The sequence below is a fragment of the Grampus griseus genome (assembly GCF_964374135.1).
Source record: "Grampus griseus genome assembly, chromosome: X".
Lineage (NCBI taxonomy): Eukaryota > Metazoa > Chordata > Mammalia > Artiodactyla > Delphinidae > Grampus > Grampus griseus.
In genome coordinates this window covers 115,794,237-115,814,807 of record NC_138999.1, presented here as the reverse complement: position 1 = coordinate 115,814,807, position 20,571 = coordinate 115,794,237, and the positions used below count along the sequence as shown (strand labels likewise).

General features: G+C 44.6%; 1 protein-coding gene across 1 annotated transcript in view; it reads right to left on the bottom strand.

Moving 5' to 3' along the window:
• Positions 1–14,953: 14,953 nt before the first annotated feature.
• The window catches only part of SLC9A6 (solute carrier family 9 member A6), a gene marked incomplete at its 5' end in the record, with an annotated part of 52,371 nt that continues 46,753 nt past the window's right edge, over positions 14,954–20,571 (bottom strand). The window contains one exon of the mRNA XM_082680814.1: positions 14,954–17,632. Within this exon, the coding sequence (XP_082536940.1) occupies positions 17,360–17,632 (273 nt within the window). The 3' untranslated portion in view covers positions 14,954–17,359. The remainder of the gene's footprint in view (positions 17,633–20,571) is intronic.

Genomic DNA, 20,571 nt, shown 5'->3' with positions numbered 1-20,571 from the left:
ATGTTTCCTGCAAGGGCAGCAGAAGTTAAATTCCCCACAGCTTAAGCAACTGGGAAAACCAGAAATGTTCACACATCACCTTAAAAGTGGGTCTGACCATACTGCAGAGGGAGACAAGCCCGGAGATTATGCCCATATAAGGCCCTGCAGGCCGTTCCCAGGGGAGCCTGAGATAATTTGGCGCCTCTCAGCAAAGACCAGCAGGACTGCTCTCAGGGCTTTGCTCACCAAGAACCCCAGATCTGCCGTCTCCATTTTCATCTAAACATTTGAGGAAAATTCTATTACTACCCTAAACATTTCAGGCCTCACAGACTTTGAAGGAAGTGCTGAAAATAAATCAAATGCGGCCACGGTGGACACGCTCGCTTGAGGCTCCCTGAGCTGCTAGGAGGCTGGGGTGGGAGGCCAGGGCTCTGGAAGCCACCTGAGTTCAGACAAGGGCTAAGAGCTGCTTCCTTTTCTGCCAGTGACCTATAAGGCCAGGGGATTGGCAAACTCTTCCTGTAAAGAGCCAGATGGCGTTTTTGACTTTGTTAAGGCCTCCGTCATAACTCCTGAACTCTGCCGTTGGGAGTGGAAAAGTCTTAGACCATAGATAAATGAATGTGTGTGGCGGTGTCTCAATAAAACTGTACAGATGGACACCGAGATTTGAACCTCGTATAATTTTCCCATGTCATGAAATAGTCTGCTTTTGATTTTTCTCAACCATTTAAAAATGTAAAAGCCATTCTTAGCTCTCAGGCAATATAAAAACAGGCAGGCGGTGGGCCCGATTTGGACTGAGGGCTGCAGCGGACTGCCCCCGGAAGCAGGCAGCCACGCACAAGGAACACAGCCTCAGGCATCTGGCCTCACTTGGATGTTTCAAGCTTACCTCTGCCACTTTCTGGCTAGGTGACCTGGAGCAAGTCGGTGGAATCTGAGCCTCAGTTTTCCGCATCTGTGTAGACTTCCCTGTCATCTGTGGAATGAGGATTTGAAGAGATAAGGAATGGGGAGCACTCAGCATAGCTCTTGGCACATAGTAAGCACTCAGTAAATGTTAGCTACTGTTATCTGAAATGCCCTTTGCTTGGAGCCGGGGTTCTCCCTTCAGATAACCCAAGTGCCTAGCACAGTGTCTGGAATGCGGTAGAGGCTCAGGAATTTTTTGCTGAATGAATGGAACTCAACTGAAATGTAGCAGCTGACATTAACTAACTAACTAGCTAGTTAGCTAGTCGCTAACTAGCTGCCCGGGCTGTCGAGTTTCAGCCTGTCTCACTTCCAGACGTTTAGTTTTGGCCCAGTGTCCTGGTTGGGTCATCACTGGGGACAAACGGTTGGTAGCTGCTCAGTAATCACTCGACAGATGAATGAATGAATGAACAGCTACTGCCTAAGCCACGCCTTACGGTGTTTGAAGTCCAAGAAAAGAGATTCCCTTCTCCCCTCCCCTACCAGCCCTGGGGCTCCCGATGTTGCGAGGGGTCATGAGGATGCGGGGGACCCCTCTGAAAGTCTGCTTGGGGAGGCGGTAGGTCATTGTAGGGCGCTACCTGTTTGCCTTCTTCTCTTGCCTCCCTCGGCTGGCCCCCCACGGGGGCTACTGGCCTGCCTACCACCTGCCTCTCTAGGAGACGTGGCTCTCACACAAACTGTTTGGGGCTTTTTCAAGGCAAATTGCTCTCTGCATCTGCATCCTCATCCAGAGGGGCCTTGTTCCAGCTGCTAAGGTAAAAGAGGGGTTAGCCAGTGATTCAGGCCCATGTGCTTCATGGGGGGAAGCCATTTATTTTTCTATAAACAGCATATGGTGCTCATCTACCCCTCCCAAGGAGGCTGTGGGGATTCCTGGCACGTGGGTGATTTTAAGTTTCAAAGATTCTCCTGGGTCCTGGTTAAAAAAAAAAAAACTGCAGAAAAGACGGAAAAGGAAATTATCTTGAGCAGTCCCTAAACCACGAAGAGCATCACGGGTGGATTGGAGGCTCCAGCACAGGCCTCCCTGGAGACAGGAAGGCCCTGGTGAGGCCCAGCCAGGCTGATACGGTGCTGGTTTTCCGGCCGGAGAAGCAGCGCGGGCATCAATGAGCGCACTGTGCTCAGCCTCGGGCGCCACCGAGAAGAGGCCTGTGGGCTACGTGAGCACTGACGAGACCTTTAAAAGCTTCCAGCTTTCCTCTAGAGGAAGTCTTGACTTGGCTCCGGCTACAAATACTGTCAACCACATCATAGCTGTTTCACAAAAGCACTCAGAAAATGGAAAATGTGAAGGGCATTTGTGGGAACCAACAAGGAGCCAAACACAAGCACGGCATCACTTTTCCCACCACCCAAGGAGCCACCTTCCTGAATCTCAAAGAGGCAGAAAGGGGAGTCGGGGGCCTCATGCCCGTTGAGCTGGTGAGCTCCGGAAGGCCCACGAGAGTCGGCATCTCAGAGCCTCCTTTGGACCTCTGAGCCCATGGCACCAGCCATCTCTTCCGATTAAGAGTAGGGATAATATCCGTAACAGCCACCACGGATAGAGTGGTCACTGTCCCCCAGGCACTGGAACTAAGCAGCCCTGTGACCTCGGACATTCACTGAACCTCTCCTAGCCTCAATTTCTTGCTTACCTGTAAAAGAGACACAATAATAGTGCTTACACCAGAGGATGCTTGTGAAGATTCAGCAAAGCAATGCGTGGGAAGGGCTTAACCCTGCCCCTGGCCCATACGAGGTACTCAATAAGCGGCAACTGTTATTATTACTATTCCATGTGAAAAGTATCAAATGATTAGGATCAAAGAGGGAAACGAGAATGGTCTTAACTCTGCCTTCTGTATCCCCTCACCCTCACTCTTCTCACCTTACCCTAGCTCTTTAACACAGACCCTATCCATTTTCTCCCTATCCCCAGAAGGGCAGCCGGGACGAGGACTGACCTGACCGTCGAAAAGCATGAGCTAATCACTCACAGGTCTGGGTGCCCGTCAACCGCCACTCTGAGCAGACTGCCTCTTTCTTCCTCCCGGCCAGGTCCATTTTCTGCAGTTTACATCTCCTTGACAATGCCACTTTGGCCTGGTTCCACAGGACAACGCACGAGGCACGCCCTGGCAATGTGAAAAGGCGTCAGTTGGCTATCTTGCCAGACTGTGTAGCTGTGAATCAGAAATACCAAGGCAACTGAAAGCAAAAGCCACACCTTCTGTGATGGCCACCAAAAATAATGCCCCCAAAGGTATTTTTTCCCCTTCCTCTTCTGAGTGTAAAGCAGAAGAGAGGGAAAAAGAAAAAATGAGTGGCAGCAACCAGTCCTATGAAGAGAATGTTTCATCTTGGTTCGTGCATTTGTTCATTCATGGCATTCCTAGTGTCTCCTCTAGGCTGAGTAATATGCCACAGGTATGGGGAAAATGAGACGAATAAGACAACGGTGCCTGGGCCCGAGGGGTGCACCATCTACTGGGGGAGATGGACAAAATAAATGAGCAATTGTCATATGGTGTGGAAAGTTCTCTGCTGTTGGGCCCCAGAGGAACGGGCACTGAACTCATCCTGGGAGTATGTTTGTTTTAGTCTGAGAACAAGCCAGCGACAACAACAAAAAATAGGCTTTGATGAAAACAAATGGAACTCAGCAGCCAGGAAACCAAATACAGAGGGCACAGGGCCTGCAAAGGCAGCTCTGGATCTTCTTCCTCTGGGTCATGGTGATTCTGCTGCTATTTCTTGTCCATTCCTGAGCCTGCTGATTGGGCTCTTGCCTCCAACCCTCAAGAAAGAGTTAATCCTTAAGAAAATGCTCACAATACTGTTTTAATTGAAGTATAGTTGATATACGATGTTTTAGGTATACAGCAAAGTGATTCAGTTATACATATATATTCTTTTTCGGATTCCTTTCCATTATAGGTTATTACAGGATATTGAATATAGTTCCCTGTGCTATACAGTAGGACCCTGTTTATCTGTTTTATATAGAGTGGTGTGTATCTGTTAATCCCCAATTCTTAGTTTATCCCTCCCCCACCCCCTTTCCCCTTTGGTAACCATAAGTTTGTTTTCTATGTCTGTGAGTCTATTTCTGTTTTGTAAATAAGTTTATTTGTATCACTTTTAAAAATTCTACATATAACTGATATCATATGATATTTGTCCTTCTCTGATTTACTTCACTTAGGATGATAATCTCTAGGTCCATCCATGTTGCTGCAAATGGCATTATTTCATTCTTTTTTTACGGCTGAGTAATATTCCAGTGTGTCTGTGTGTATGTGTATATATATATACACATACATACATACCACATCTTTTTTTAACATCTTTATTGGAGTATAATTGCTTTACAATGGTGTGTTAGTTGCTGCTTTATAACAAAGTGAATCAGTTATACATATACATATGTTCCCATATCTCTTCCCTCTTGCATCTCCCTCCCTCCCACCCTCCCTATCCCACCCCTCTAGGTGGTCACAAAGCACCGAGCTGATCTCCCTGTGCTATGCGGCTGCTTCCCACTAGCTGTCTATTTTACGTTTGGTAGTGTATATATGTCCATGCCACTCTCTCACTTCATTCCAGCTTACCCTTCCCCCTCCCCGTGTCCTCAAGTCCATTCTCTAGTAGGTCTGTGTCTTTATTCCTGTCCTGCCCCTAGGTTCTTCAGAACCTTTTTTTTTTTTAGATTATATATGTATGTGTAGCATACGGTATTTGTATTTCCCTTTCTGACTTACTTCACTCTGTATGACAGACTCTAGGCCCATCCACCTCACTACCAATAACTCAATTTCATTTCTTTTTATGGCTGAGTCATATTCCATTGTATATATGTGCCACATCTTCTTTATCCATTCATCTGTGGATGGACACTTAGGTCGCTTCCATGTCCTGGCTATTGTAAATAGTGCTGCAATGAACATTGTATACCACATCTTCTTTATCCATTTATCTGTTGATGGACATTTAGGTTGCTTCCATGTCTTGGCTACTTTGAATAGTGCTGCTATGAACATTGGGGTGTGTATACCTTTTCGAATTACAGTTTTCATTTTTTTTGGATATATGCCTAGGATATATTTATTTTAAACATATTTATTTTAAACATCCAAAATAAAAATCCCAAATCCTGTATACAGTAGGATTCCAATCTTGTACTTGTTTGTTTCTGTATGTGGGAGTTCATAATGCACATACAGAAAAAAGACTGGAAGGAAACACATACAAACATTAACAATAGTTCTCTTTGGGAAGCATTTTTATATCTTCTTGTTTCTTAAATATTTTCATTTTTCTACGATGAACATGTATTAATCTTTGTTACCTGAAAAACAATGTTAATTTTAAAAGCGAAGAGTCTGTCTGCAAAAGGCTGCGTTGCTATGTGATTCTGTTTATATGACCTTCTGGAAAAGGCAAAACTATATAAACAGGAAACAGGTTTGTGGTTGCCAGGAGCCTGAGGTGGGGAAGGGACTACCTACAAAGGGACACATAGGGCTTCCCTGGTGGCGCAGTGGTTGAGAGTCCACCTGCCGATGACGGGGACACGGGTTCGAGCCCTGGTCCGGGAAGATCCCACATGCCGCGGAGTGGCTAGGCCTGTGAGCCATGGCCGCTGAGCCTGCGCGTCCGGATCCTGTGCTCCGCAACGGGAGAGGCCACAATGGTGAGAGGCTCGCGTACTGCAAAAAAAAAAAAAAAAAAAGGGACACAGGAGGATTTTTTGGAGTGATTAAAATGTTCTGTATCTTGATTGTGGTGATAGTTACATGATCGTATGTGTTTTTCAAAACTCACAGAACTGCACACTTAAAAGGATAAATTTTATCGTATATAAATTGTTCCTCAATAAATCAGATTTTTTTGGTTAGAGTCTGGATCATTTCTCCAGTTCTATTATTTTTTGAAGAATCTAATGGACCTAGGAAGATAATGACAAATCTGGAGGATATGATCTCAAAAGGAAGATTAAAGAAAGAGATAAAAAAATTTTCATATTCCTCTCAGTCTCTTCAAGTTCAGCCAGAAATGGCTGGGGCTTGAGTTTGGTGTTTTGGTTTTACTCCTTTTTTAAAGTGACTTGAGACCAGGATATATGAAAGACATAGTTTTTCTTGGTATTTAATGAGGTGACTTGAGTATGAATTCAAGTATATGATTTACAACTGGAGTGATAACTTTATGAAACATTTACATCTGTGACAACATCTAATAAAACTTTTTATTATTATTAGAAACATTGCTTGTATGGTTAGAACAGACTGTCAAAATAATCTCCCTTGGACCAGACACATCACAAATTGATCATTTACCTTGTTGCTCTTGCCAGTATCATATCTAAATTCAGGGGACTTCCCTGGCCGTCCAGTGGTTAAGACTTCGCCTTCCAACGCAGGGGGTGCGGGTTCGATCCCTGGTCGGGGAGCTAAGACCCCACATACTTCGTGGCCAAAAAACCAAAACATAAAACAGAAGCAGTATTGTAACAAATTCAATAAAGACTTTAAAGATGGTCCACATCAAAAAAAATCTTAAAATTAAATACATAAATAAATAAGTAAATTCAGTCTGATGGAGAATCGAGAAAAGGGCCAGCCACTGACACAATTTTCTTTACAAAGATTGGGGTTTTCATTTACTACAAGGGACACAACATAAAGACTATCTTTGAGTAGGAAACTACATGACCAGAAACTGGCAAGAACATAAGATTATCTGTAGAAGGAGAGAGACATGCCTAGACACAGACCCTCCTTCACACAAAAGGACTTGAGGACCCCCTGTGTGTATGGCATAGGGTTGGGTGCTACAATTCCTGTCCTGAGTGACCAGGGTAGACACTGCTGTTCAAATTCAGTCATATCATTTAAATATTTGAGGCTGCTTTGCCCTTTATTTCATATCGAATCAGATCATTGTCTATAAACACTGACATCAGATGCTGTTATAATTGAGGTAGCATCGAAGCTACTTCCACTTCTTCCTTAGGTAAACAATAACAAGAGGAGATTCTAGAATAAATCAGTGTTATGGAAAGGAGATGGGCAACAGGCTCAATACAGACAGAAGAGCTGTTCCAGTTACTTTTTATTAACCTGTAAATTCTTCTGTTTCTCCTCAGAAGTGGCTTCAGATGTGTGGTACAGAAACTGCATGTACACATGCTCCTGGTTCAGATAAAATCAGTTGAGAAATCACAGAGAAATACCGAAAATTAGAAAATATCTAAGCGATGGGTCCTGGTTAAGGGCAAAATGAAAAGATGGCATGGAGTTTTCTACAGAAAAAAAATTGGCCATGTTAGTCTATTTTATTTACAAACTAGGAAATTCGAGCTCTAGACCCATAAAGCCAGAGGCCCACTGGACATCTCCACTTGGGTATCCCATAGGTACATCATGCTCAGTGTGTCCAAACCTGAATTCCTTCCCTTTCCCTGTCTCCCTGCTCTGCTCCTCCTGGGTTCCACATCTTGGTGAATGGAACCACCACTCACCAGTCACTCAGTCCAGAAACCTGACAGTCATCCCTAACCTCCCACTCTTCCTCACCTCCCATATGCAAGCAGTCAAAAGGTCTCCCCTAAACCTGCTTTGTCATTCCCTTACTGTTACCACTGGTCTCCATATTCCTGGACCCAATGGATGCTCTCCCGTCTTTGTATGACTTGATCTCTTTACAGAATTTGACACTATTGGCCATCCTTTCCTAATGAAAACTCTTTCTCCTTTAATATCTGTAACACTGCTTTCGTTTTCTACCAACCTCTCTAGTCTCTTTAAACATCACTGGTTTTGCTTGCTTGTTTGTTGTTGTTTTGTATTTTTTTCTAGGACTCTTCCTATTATATACTTTCTCTTGGGGATCTCATCTGCTCCCAAAGTCCAGATTTTTCTCCTGTGCTCCAGGCTTATATATCTAACTTATCATTTAAGGCTCAATTCAACATGAACTTCCTCAGGAATCACAGAATAGTAATTCATCTAATTACAAGTCTGTCTCTACTACTAGACTGTGAGCTCCCTGAGGGCAGGAACCATGTCTTATTCACCTCTGAATTCCCAATACCTTGCGTAGGCACTCAGATAAAGTTTGTTGAATGAATGAATGGTTAGTAGAATCAAGTCATTGGTCTCCTATGAAAGGTAGAGGTTTGAATCCCCCTACTGACATCCCTACCATTGGGTCAAAAAGAGTAGAGTTCAGCTGGATAGAGTATACTGTAATGAGAGCAAAGTTGCTGGCTACATTATTACCCAGACCAGCCAAATTTGTCCTGGACGGTAACTCTAGGCCAACTGTGAACTCTGACCAGCTGTCTTGAAAACGTAATGTTAGTCATCAAGAGGAGTGGGTGAGAATGCAGCATCACTAACCCAGATGGTGGTAGGGTCTCACCCCAGTAAGTAATCTTCTCCTCTCATTGGTGTCTCCATCTGAGCACCCTTTTGGGGTGGGATTGGTGTCAGCTGAAGAAAACCTTGGGGAGAGGGAGAGGACACTTTTTCTTCCTAGTGTCTCCAGGGGCTACACATCTAACCCCGCCGTCTACAGGGAAAGACTGAGGTAAGCCAATGAAGTTTTCTGTATAGGTTAAGGGCATACTTTGTGAGGTTCTGAGTTTAATATACATTTTTAGATCAGCACATCAGTCCTACAATCTCTGGATGGGGGAATAAAATCCTGCTGAGGAAGGAATGTAATCGTGAGTTAACATAAAAGCAATTTTAGGAACTACCTATCGGGATCAACGTTACTTTTTTTTTTTTTTTAATGACAGCTCTCTGTGGATCATCTTTCTCTCAAGGTAGTTCTGAACTGACTTTTCCCAACAACTCCGGAGGCAACGAAGACTTCGTTTTGGAAACATTGGCTGGGTGAGCTGATGACTCACACCTCAGATGAATTAATAAAAGTTAAGAAAACAAAAACCAGATGTTTCCTTCATCTTAATATAGGCCTCTATGCTCTCTTTTGTCAGTTATACTGTCAATTGCTGGTTTCCTTCTCTTGGGGCAAAAATCAATTTTTAAAAAGTTTGAATCTCTCTGCATTTTTTGATGAACTCTGTCCCCACAGTTGCTATTTGGCTCAAATGTCCACAAAGACTGCAGCTCCGGCACCGACGGTTTCAGCAAGCGAATGGCACACAGTGCTTGAGGACAGCATACCAGAGGGCTTTGCACGCTACGCTGGATTTGCTAGAGAACTCCTGCAACAGTCTCTGGGGAAAAGCACAAAGTGAAGCAGTCTCCTTGCTCACACGTAAACCTCCCCAGAACCAGAAATGGTCTGGCCAACTAGCCGAGGCTTCCTTTCCAGATCCAGGATTCATTCTTTGGCCCTTGACCCTCCCAGAAAATGCTAAGAACTGTATTTTAGAGTGCCCACAACATATATTTCATTCTCCTGGCCAGACCAGTGGAGGATACACCGAAATCCAGAGTGACACACTCTTTAAAGTTTCCTAGTAATACCACCCATCATTCCCGGAGAACGTCGGAAGCATTCTGTTTTTTGTGAGGGAAAATCATTTATTTTTTCCTCCATCTATTGTACTTTGCTTAAGGCAATTATTTTCCCCAGACGCCACCCCAAGCAGAAAGCTCCAGGTGTTCTTCGGTCATAATGGGAGAATGGACTGCAAGTCCTGGTGTTTTCCAAGCTCGCATCCTCTCATGCCCTCCCAACTTTCTCATTCGGAGCCCTGAGCTGCTTTCTCTCACTCCTCTTTTCCTGCTTGGGTTCCATCTCCCCTCACCTTCCAGAGGCAAATTTAGATTTCCACCTTTCCTGCCTACATTTCTGAACGTCTTTGTCAAAAAAGGGATTCTCTAAAACTGCAGTACTATCAGTCCACACACCCATTTGCCCAACCCAGATCGCTGGGAATCATCGTAACCCACTTCACCCCTCACTCATTCACCGCATTTAGTCTCCAAGTCCTGTTGAGTCTATTGACGACATGTCTCCTGCGTTTGTTCCCTCTGCTCCATTCCTCCTGACGTTTCTACAGTCCAGGCCACGCCCTCTTTCACCTGAACCACCATCCCTGTGTTCGCTCCTCCTCTGTCCGGAAAAGCCATCCTTCCCACTGCAGCCACAATGAGAGTGATCCTTCTAGAACCCAAATATGGTCATGTCTTCCACACACTGCCACTCCCTGGTCAGATAGTGGGTGTGGAGGGCTGGGAAAATCCCTTACACCAGTGAGTAACATGGAAGTGTCCGTTAAAGCTAGGCTAAAGCCACAGAAATGGCAGGGCATTCCCCAGCCTCCTGACCCCTCTCCCAGCTGGGCATTTATCATCCGGACTTTCCTCCATCCCAGTGCCATGTTGCTTGCGTACTTGCTAGTCTCCCTCACTGGACGGTGGACTCTGGATCTTGTTCAGTTCTGAACCCGCAGCACCCTGCCCAGTGCCTGACACAGAGCAGACATTCAAAACTAAATAAGAGACAAAATACCCTCTCCCTCCAAGGCAATGTGTTAGTTACCTACTGCTGCTATAGCAAATTACCACAAACATAGTGCCTTAAAACAACCTGCACTTGTCCTCTTACGGTTCTGTAGGTCAGAAGTCCGACACAACTTCACTGGGCTAAAATCAAGGTGTCGGCCGGGCTGCTTTCCTTCCAGGGGTTCTGGGGGAAGACTTTGCTTCCTTGCCTTTTCCAGCTTCTAGAGACCGCCTTCCTCTCTTCAAAGCCAGGAATGCAGCATCTGTCTGCCCCTGCTTCTGTTAGCCATCTCTTTTTCTGAACACAGCCAGGAAATGTTCTCCAATGTTGTGGGCCCGTGTGATTGGACTGGGCCCACCTGGATAATCCAGGATACTCTCCCCATCTCCAGGTCAGCTGACTAGCAACCGTAATTCCATCTACAACTGTCTCTTTGCCATGTCACTATTCACAGGTTCCAGGCATTAGGGTGTGGACATCTTTAGGGTTCATTATTCTGCCCACCATAAGCAGTAATGGGTAAGGGCCCTGAATCCCATATAGCGGTCCCTTTCTAATGCTTTTTACATGATTGCAATGCTTTTACCTAATTGGCTGCAGCTGCCTTTATATCAAAACCATGATTTAAGTCACCTCTGTGTTCCTAGTGCCTGGTCCAGGGCTCAGACCCTGTGAGGTGCTCAGTGTTTGCTGACTGGAAGTTAGGAAGTAAAATATTGGTTGGCTGGAATGTTTAAATAGCAGCTTCTTGGTTCCCCTTAGAAAAGGGAGCTTTGATTGTTGGTCCCAAGAAAGTGTTAAAAAAACAATTTTATAGCACAATCAGGGGGTCCTATCGCCATTATCTTGCTTTCTCACACTAAACCAGCTCTCAGATTGGAAAAACAGTCAGCTTCCATTATCTGACAGAAGTCTTCCAGATTTTTCAGATGAAAAAACAGCTCACATGCTTTCTGCCTAGTCCACATGGGAACACAGCTGTATAGGAAATTCAAGCGAACAAAAGAAAAAAAATCATGCAATAAAGCCTTGTGACTCCCCAGGCAACCAAGAACTGAATACTTCTCAAGCAATTTTGGTAGGATTAGTATTTAAACACACAGTGAACAACCTCAGTTCCAACAAATCTGGAGAAATTAAGCCTTGTTTCCAAGAAGCGCTCACAGAACTTTCAATGCGTTTTTCCATCACGGCGAAAAGAAAGAACTTGCACAGCTAAGCTGCATCTCTCGAGTGGGATCCCACGCCCACTGGACAGCAGCAAGTTTAAAACGAGCAGGACACCGGGGGCAGGGCTCCCAGGCTGCAATGGCGGTACGGGTGCCTGGTAAAGGAGAGGGGCTCTTTCACTCAGCAGACAGAATTGTCCAGAAACTATCAGGTCTCATGGAGTTCAGGCTCCAGCAATGACAGCCCCGGCTAAGCCGGTTCTCAGAGTTCAGCCTTCACCATGGCAACCGCTTGGGAAACCTCCAACTTGCTGAACTGGAGATTCTGAAGGAAAGTCACCCACAGCAGAAGCATGGTCTTCAGAGAGTTTTCCATAGTTTATTCATATAGCACCTCATCAGCAAAACCTGACAGAATACTCAAGCTCAATGTCAAGAGCCTTCTGAACCCCGGTCAAAACGTTTCAAGGTACATCACTTCACCTGGTCCCCCAAACAGGCCTGGCAACTACTTGCGGCTGGAATCATACTCCAGTACCTACCACAGGGCTGGCACATGACAGCAGCTCAGTAAATGTTTGCGGGATCCGTGAGCTGTCATCATTTTATAAAGGAAGAAACAGCCTCAGAGAGGCTCAAGCAGCCTCCTCAGCATGCCGAGCAGCAGGCAGGGCTGGCCTCCGGCCTCTGGCTTTCCCACTCCACCATGCTGGCCTTCTAAATCCAACTCAGTAAAGGGCAGGAGGACGTTTCGCTCCTTTTCGACAAACATTCATTGAGCGTCTACCCTAAAGCAGACCTTCCCACCACTCCTCGCTGTCCTCTGCCTGGGCAGTTCCTTCAAGCCTTGGTTTTAGTGTCACCTCCTGAGCAAGGCCTCCTCGATGAGCCCTTCCACAGCCACCGGGCCACCACCGCCTCGCACCCAGTACCCTCTATGCCGTTTCCTGTTTGGTACTCATCCCTGTCTCTAATTACTTGATGTGCGTATTTGTCTATTTATGGTTGGCCTTCCCCGACTGGAAGCTCCGTGATGGCAGGGTGCCAGCTCAGGCTTTCTGGTGACGCCATAAGATGAGGGAGACGAGGCCACTGAAACAAACAGCCAATGTGCTCTCAGGTGCATTCATAAAGATGTCCAGAACAGTGGACTTCCGGCGCGTGTCTGAAAGACAGGGAGGCGATGGGGTTGTCAGCACGGGGCGGAAAGACTCAAGGAAGACACACCAGCTCTTCTTCTCCAACGTCTGAAGGCTGCGACCCAGAAGAGGGCCGTGGACTTGCCTCAGAGGAGCGGTGGGAGAGGGCTGGAGGGACAAAGTTGCAGGGGCAGGCTTGGGTTCAAGGTGCTCCTTGTTAGGATTGTTGGGTACTTCCTGTCTTGCACACTGATGTGTGAGTACTAAGAGGGTGGCCGGCATCCATTTTATTCCTCCCGCTATGTAAATAGCGCAGTACCTGGTATGTTTGTCACTCCATAACTATCTGATTGAATGAATGTTGTGTCGAAGATCAGTTACAGGCGGAGGCTGTCACTGTTCACTCTGCCTGGAATGTTCCTCATCCCCCCCGCCACCGCTGCCTGTCATCTGCTTGACCCTCTGGTTACTCTGTGGTCTAACCTTAAATATCCCGTCGTCAGGAAAAGCTTCCCTATCCCCCATCACCGAATTACAGGGCCCTCTCAGAGCCTCCTGTATTTTTCCATCGTGTGATGATTGTATTTGACGTTATTTGCTGGTTATTTGAGGTAGATATTCCCCTACCCGAAGGCACTCAGTCTCTCTTGCCTGAATGATCCCCAACAATGCCGTGAGACAGCTGTTGGCATCCCCTGTAGAGTATGCTCTGTGAGAGCAGGAACTGCTGTTACTTGCTGCTATAGCCATCGCGTGGGGCACAAAGCAAGTACGCAAATATTTCTTGAATGAATTAACTTTACAACTAAGAAATTGCTGAAGGCTCAGCAACATGTAAGTGGTCGACGTTACACAATAAGCCAGCAGTAGAGTCGAGATTTGAACCCAGGTCTGTGTAACTCCAAACCCTGGTTTTTTTCTACTACACCAAACTCTGCGGGTGCAGAGTCATTGTTCAGGACCTCGCGGTCTGCCATAAAAGGTGGGCCCCTTGGTGGAAATGTTGGAAGGCAGAGTGTGAAGGCATGGCACCAGCCAGGTTGCCTCACCCATGGGCTCAAAGAGATACAGGAGGGCACTTCACTAAGAATTCGAGAAACTTCCCAACCAGGGGAACTTGTGTCTGGCAGCCAACAGTGCAGCAGACGGAAGGACTGAGCTGAGACTTCATGCCCTACCCTGGCCTGATGGCAAGCAGGTGGTGGATGGGCAGCAGGATGGACGTCTGCAACTCCTTTCATCATCCTTCTAGTTATACTCAAGATGGACTAGCCCATCGCGTGCTATTAGAGCTGGGAGAGTAGCAGGTAACAAATCTAGAATTTGGATTTGAATCCTGGATCTGTCACTTACTAGCACTGTGACAACTTCCCTCCACCTGAGTTCCCTTATCTGTGAAAGGAGAATAACACAAAGCATGATTAAGATTAGATTAAAATGTGGATGAAAAGAACACCTCCTATATACACTGCCTGGATCTAAGGGGGCTCAAAAAAATGAGCACTATTTTTATCATTCCCAGTTTATTTCAAGCCTCATACCCCAATGCTGCATCATCTGTGTGCAGTACTTCCTGGCAAGGACTTTCTGATTAAGTCAAGACATCTACATTTTCATCTCCTTACACCTGTGCACTGAGTCAGGTAAACAAATAGACTTGCTCAAATCTAATGCAGGGTTTTATTTGTGAATTAGGAAACATGCGTTTGTTCAAGAAACGAGCATCAAAGCTGCTGTCACCAAACCCCAACCTACAAAACTTCTTATGTACAAAGAGAAAGACCTGTCTTTAACTTGGAAAAAGGACTATTTGTGTGATCGTGCTCTCAACCCAACTTGCAACTGCCTTTCTACCTAACTGGATACAGAATTTACTCCCCCCATATAATGGAACTAACATTTTCATGACATTATCCACCACTGAGCTAACAGGCTACAAATCAATGTAACAGATTCGACTGCTTTGAGTCGTATTTCTTAAATGGTCCCATAAGCAAATACATCCAGCCTCACACATAAGCACCAGAAATTTGCCACCCCGTAAGTTACGTTCCGTTAGGTTTCTGTTTGTTGCTTTTTAAAACATCAGTCTTCCCCCTTTCCCAGTAGGTATATAGGTAGAAAAATAAATGAAGTCAGCACTCTTCACTTCTCACTAGAATAAACTGTGACTCAAACACTGTGAGTGGTTATTTGCAAGGCTATAATTTTTTTAATGACAGATTTTCCTAAAAGAAACCACTATAACATCTGTCCAAGAACTCCAAGGGAAAACAAAAAATACATAAAAGATTAAAAGTCTATTACTTTAACAGCACATTGCCAAACACGGACAACTAGGATAAAATGTCAAGGAACCTTAAAAAATAACTTGAAAAGATGCAACGTTCAAGTCATTCAAACGTGTAGGGTCCACAAAGAACAGAAAAACAAGTCCGAGAACAGTTCTACTTGTGCATGATGGGAACTCAGACTGTACCTCATCCAAGTTCATTCAGGTGTCTCAAACCAATAGATGTATGAGCAGAGTTTGTTTTTTCTTCTTTGCTTGGAGATGCGCACGCAGATTAGAGAGGAGAATCTTCCAGATGCTGATGTAAGCGCAGCAGACTTGGTTCCCCTCTGATAAAGTACGAAGGCAGATTTAGTTGACTCAAACTTTATCAGTTTCCCTAAGAAAAGGTCTTATGCATGCTGAAACAGACGAGTTACTGAATTTGTCATGCTAAGTATTTACAGCAATTTTCATAAAGTGAGCTCAGTAACTTGACAGGATAAAAAAGGTAGTTGTGAATTTCTTATATAACCTTTTACAACGTGAATGACTTCGTGGGTAAATGACGCTGAAGTTCAAAGCCCCTCAAACACACATTAACAAGAAATTATTGACTGCATGAAGAGGCACACATTGTAGAAAATGCACACTTCACGGGGTTCCTGCATAGCAGGAAAGTCACTACCACTACATAACAAATGGCTATGCCAACAGTTAGAGCTGCCACTCAAGGGTCCAACAGTAGAATTCCCTCAAAATCGCAAGGAGTGTTTGCATCACAGCAAGGAAACCTTTGGGAAGACAAGTACATATTTCGTTTGCAAAGATATTTTGTGTTGGACAATTTGAACATCGCATAAACAAATCCGTTTTTGAATTGGGTACGATTTAAGGCAATGCTACTCAGACCTGAGGGGGAAAAAACCCACAGAAGTTTCTAGTTTTCTTCTGAAACTTTGATGGGTCAGAATCAGTGTCGGAAAGGATCCCCCCGCTAAGATTCAATGCACCATTAGGTATCTGCAGCTTACAAAATAGGATCCACTTGCATACTCTGAATACGAAATGGGCAATGTTATGTACTCTTCCTTGAAAACTGTAAAAAAACAAAACAAACATGGCAGCTTAGGTATTTCATATTAAAATGTCACATGAGCATGAAGACAACTACACCTGGTGCACACTAAGGAGCAACCGCCCTCACAGCAAGCTCTCCGCAGCGCTGTACTTCTCTCATGACTGGCTGTGGTGTAGTGTGGAACGGTCATGGATTCATAAATTAACTTTTAACATCAACTACAGACTAATGAATGACAATTAGACACAAGTAAGTTCAAAAGTTTTACATTTTGCTCCTGTTTGGCTGCTAAAGAGCAGCGATTTAAATTCATATAAAAACTTCTGACCACAAAGCTTGCTATACACATAAAGTACATAATCAAAAAGTAAGCAGCAATTGAATTTCTTATTTAAACTTATCTGGTATATATTATTTACATATTTGGGGGGAGAGCTCTCTGAAACCACCATGCTCCTTACTCCCCTTCCTGGCCTCTGCCCCCTCTCCGCCTGCCCCAGCCCCTCCAAATCGAAATCAAGTGCTCTGAACTATATACAACTGTACTTTGGCTAAGTGGGCTGGATGGCGCGACTCCTTCCCAGGTCTTGGAGTGGAAGAAAAGAAACAAAGTCTTGGAAGTCATGTGCAGCCTTCTTTTCCGAGTAGCAGTGTACTGTAGCCAACAGATCTGTTCTTTTCATGGCAAGGGGGGCAAAGGGCCCCCGCACTTCACTCCCCAATCTGAATGGGGCAAGATCCAGAGCCACTGGCCTCTTGCACCACAACAGGCCACCGGACAAAAAGGAAAGGAAAAGGTCACGACAGAGGCAGCAGCAATCAACACAAGTTTCCCGACAAAGGAACTTCTCCTGCTAGCACTCCCCCCTCTTCCTCTCCCTCCCCTCCCACAAATTCATTGCCTTAAAATTAATTCATATCACGAGAACTCGGTACTCTGGTTAAGTGTCAAGTAAATATAAGAAAGAGTAAATCTGTCACCTTGTATACTTGAACTGGGACATAAAGCTGGGACACACGACATCACTGAAATTAACTTTCTAAAACAGATCCGGTCTACATAGTGCAGCCAATAAAACGTAAGAGTTTGTTCACAATCTGCCTTGTACAGGGTATTTATAGTCTTTCGATGCCATATAAATAGCATTTATACAGCTTAAACATTCAGAGACATGCACTGGGACTTTTTAGGTAGTACGAATTTCTTCACAATCACATGTGCAAATTTTACAGATCACTAAGTGAGTAATGAGTAAGCTTAGGCTGGACCGTGTCTTGTATTATCTAACAAATTTAACGGGGGTTCAGAGTCATCCATAGGAAGAACCAGGCGTGTTCCCCGAATGACCAGTTCATGGTCCCCGAATGCAAGTTCCCGATCCAGGGCATCTTCAGAACTGTTTCCCATAAATCTCCTAGGGGCACCGGACGATGCTGATTCAGTGTTCACGGTAGAATCTCCATACGTCAAACTAATATCACCATCATTGAGAATAAGATCGGAGTCATCATCTTTCAACTGTTCCTGGTTCTAAATTCAAATAAAATAAGTTTTGCGAATTGTTATGAAATTCAAGAAACATTTCCAATAGCAGAATTTTCAAGGATGCCCTATTTAAAAAGCTTCAGGGGCCGCTCCCTGCCCTCAGGATAAAGTCGAAAGTCCTCACCTTGGCTTAAAAGACACTGTGCGACTTGGGCCCCTCAGCTTCATCTCCCACCACCTTCTGTTTCTCTGACCTCACCCGCCTCACTGTGTGCCCGAAGACTGAAGTGCTGACAGCTGCCCCAAATCTCTCGTGCTTTCTCTTACGTCCTGTCCCCTCTCCCCTCCTTCATGTAACTAGCACCTACTTATCACTGAGGTCTTGGCTGAAAAGTCACTTTCTCCCAGAAGTCTTCCTTGATCATCCAAGGCTAGCTTAGGGGTCCTCCTGTGTTCTCCCCTAGCGTCCTGTACTTAGTCTTCTCCTTAGAGTGGCACTTACCCCTTTGCGTAACTGCTCAGGCAGTGGTCTGCGCCACACACACACACCCCCCCCGCACTAGACCCTAAGTCCCTTGTACGCTGTACTTCAATCACCTAACAGTTTAGGGGCACAGAGAAAGTATTCGCTAAATATAAGTTCAATTGATTGTTGAACAGATTTATATAAATGAAGCTTTTACTGCCGTATCAACAATACCTAGAAATACTGAACCCTCACTACACACTTGTCACCCAGCTCAACGGGCGTTGGTTCTAATGGAAACTTTGGGGCCAAAAAGAATATAAATAAAGTTCCAGAAAAGGGAAAAATGTCTAGCATATATAGTGCCACAGTGGCAAAATAAAAAGTGTACATGTGCACAGGAAAGTCTAGAAGGTATTCAACAAAATGATGATAGTTAGCTCTGCATGACAGAATTGCTAGTGGTTTTTATTTTCTTATGTTTTTGTACTATCTGAAATTTTATTATAATGAGTACATATTACTTTTAAAAATCAGAAAGTCATTGTTTAAAATATAGAGTAAGAATTATTCTAAATACTCATATTGATCTAGCAAAAAAAAGTCTGTGACTAATACTCCTTGAGGGAAGTAGAGCTGACAGAAACATCCTACACTCAGCTCTCCTATCCTGTGCGTGTTTAAAATCTTTAAATTTGTCTAAGATGGTCAAATAGACTGAGGGCACGATTGGACAAAAATTTTTCAACTTAAAAAAAATTTGCTGTTGCTAGAAATTTGCCTAAATACTCAAAGACAAAGACATGTGAATTAAAAACCAAACAAACCCATTCCACCAACCAGCCATAATCCCTTCCTGCCCAATCCAGTTATAACAGTTAAGTCTAACAAGCGTGTCTATCGCTTAATTCAGCAATACTCAAAGCTCTGTGGCACCTTCACTCGTCAGCAGGGGCTCTTCAGCACCTTCTAATGACTTTATTAAGTTTCAGGTTTGGGGCAATATCTACCAAATTTTAAAATGCATATGACTTTTGACCCAGCAACTTAACCTTTAAAATCTATTCTTTATAACTTTATATTCTTGGGTAAATTTATATATACAAGGATATTCACTGTAAACATTGTTTGTAATAACAAAAACACAAAAGGAGGAACAATGTAAAGGTCTAGCCACAGGAGACTAATTAAATTAATCTTGGCAAAACCACACTGTGCAGCCACCAATAGAGAGAAGGTAAGGGATCTCATGGACTCTTAGAAACATATCCATGCTGTATCATTAAGTGAAAAAAGCAAGTAGCAGGACAATACTCTTATTATGATCCCATTTGTGTAAAACAATAAAGAGAGCTATATATACACATATAAGTTTGTGTAGATAAACTATAGCAGGGAGTATCCAAAATAAACCCTTAATAAAGACTGCCTCTGGGGGATGGAGGTGGGAGAAAGAGAGCGACTTTTATTTTTCACTTTGTACGTTCCATACTGTTTGAATATCTGGCTGCAAGCATGCTACTTTTATAATTTAATAAGTAGTTAACATAGCAAAAAATAAAATTAAAAAATTAAGTTTTATGGTTGTTACGGGTTACATGGTATCTCCCCCCCGCACCCCCCCCAAGAGATGTGAAATCCTAACTCCCAGTACCTGTGAATGTGACCTTATCTGGAAATAGAGTCTTTGCAGGTGATCACATTAAGATTAGGTCCTTGGTATGGGCCCTGAGCAAGTATGACTGGTGGGTGTCCTTATAAAAAGGGAAAATTTGGAGACACAGACGCATACGCGCACACAGGGAGAATGCCAGGTACAGATGAAGACAGAGATCTGTGTGATGCATCTTCAAGCCAAAGAATGCCAAAGATGGCCAGCAAACCACGAGAAGCTGGAGAGAGCCCTCGGAAGGCCCCAACCCTACTGGCACCTTGACCTCAGACTTCTAGCCTCCAGAACTTGAAACAGTAAATTTCTGTTGTTAAGCCATTCAGTTCGGGGTACTCTGTTATGGCAGCCCAAGGAAACGAATAGAACAATGCCGTATTTTGCTATCCACAGGACACACAGGCATTGTGGAACTCTTCTGGCTTTTGGTGATGGCGAGTGGGTCTTTGGAATCCCAGAGCCAGACCTCAATGACTTAACTGACAAAGCTGGCTGATCCCTCAGCACAGAGCCACATGGGCTAACAGGGTAAAGAGGGAATGGGGGCCGTGCTTGATATGGGAGCCTGGGCAAAGTGGCAGGGAGGGACAAGACAACACGGGGTGTTCCCCCCAGCCCACCAGTAGTCTGTCGGAACTGTGCACTGACTCAACATAACACAACGCTGCAGGGTGCTCCTCCCTGACCCAGGTGCCACCCCTGCTAAGACTCCTCTTCCCCATCCATTCTCTGTGGGATCTGCTCGAAAACACCACAGAGGCGGTCACAGGGAACTGGAGGGTGCATGTCTACACTGCTTTACCACAGCCTCATCTCTCAACTCAAGGTGTTGCATCAGAGTAGTCAAAA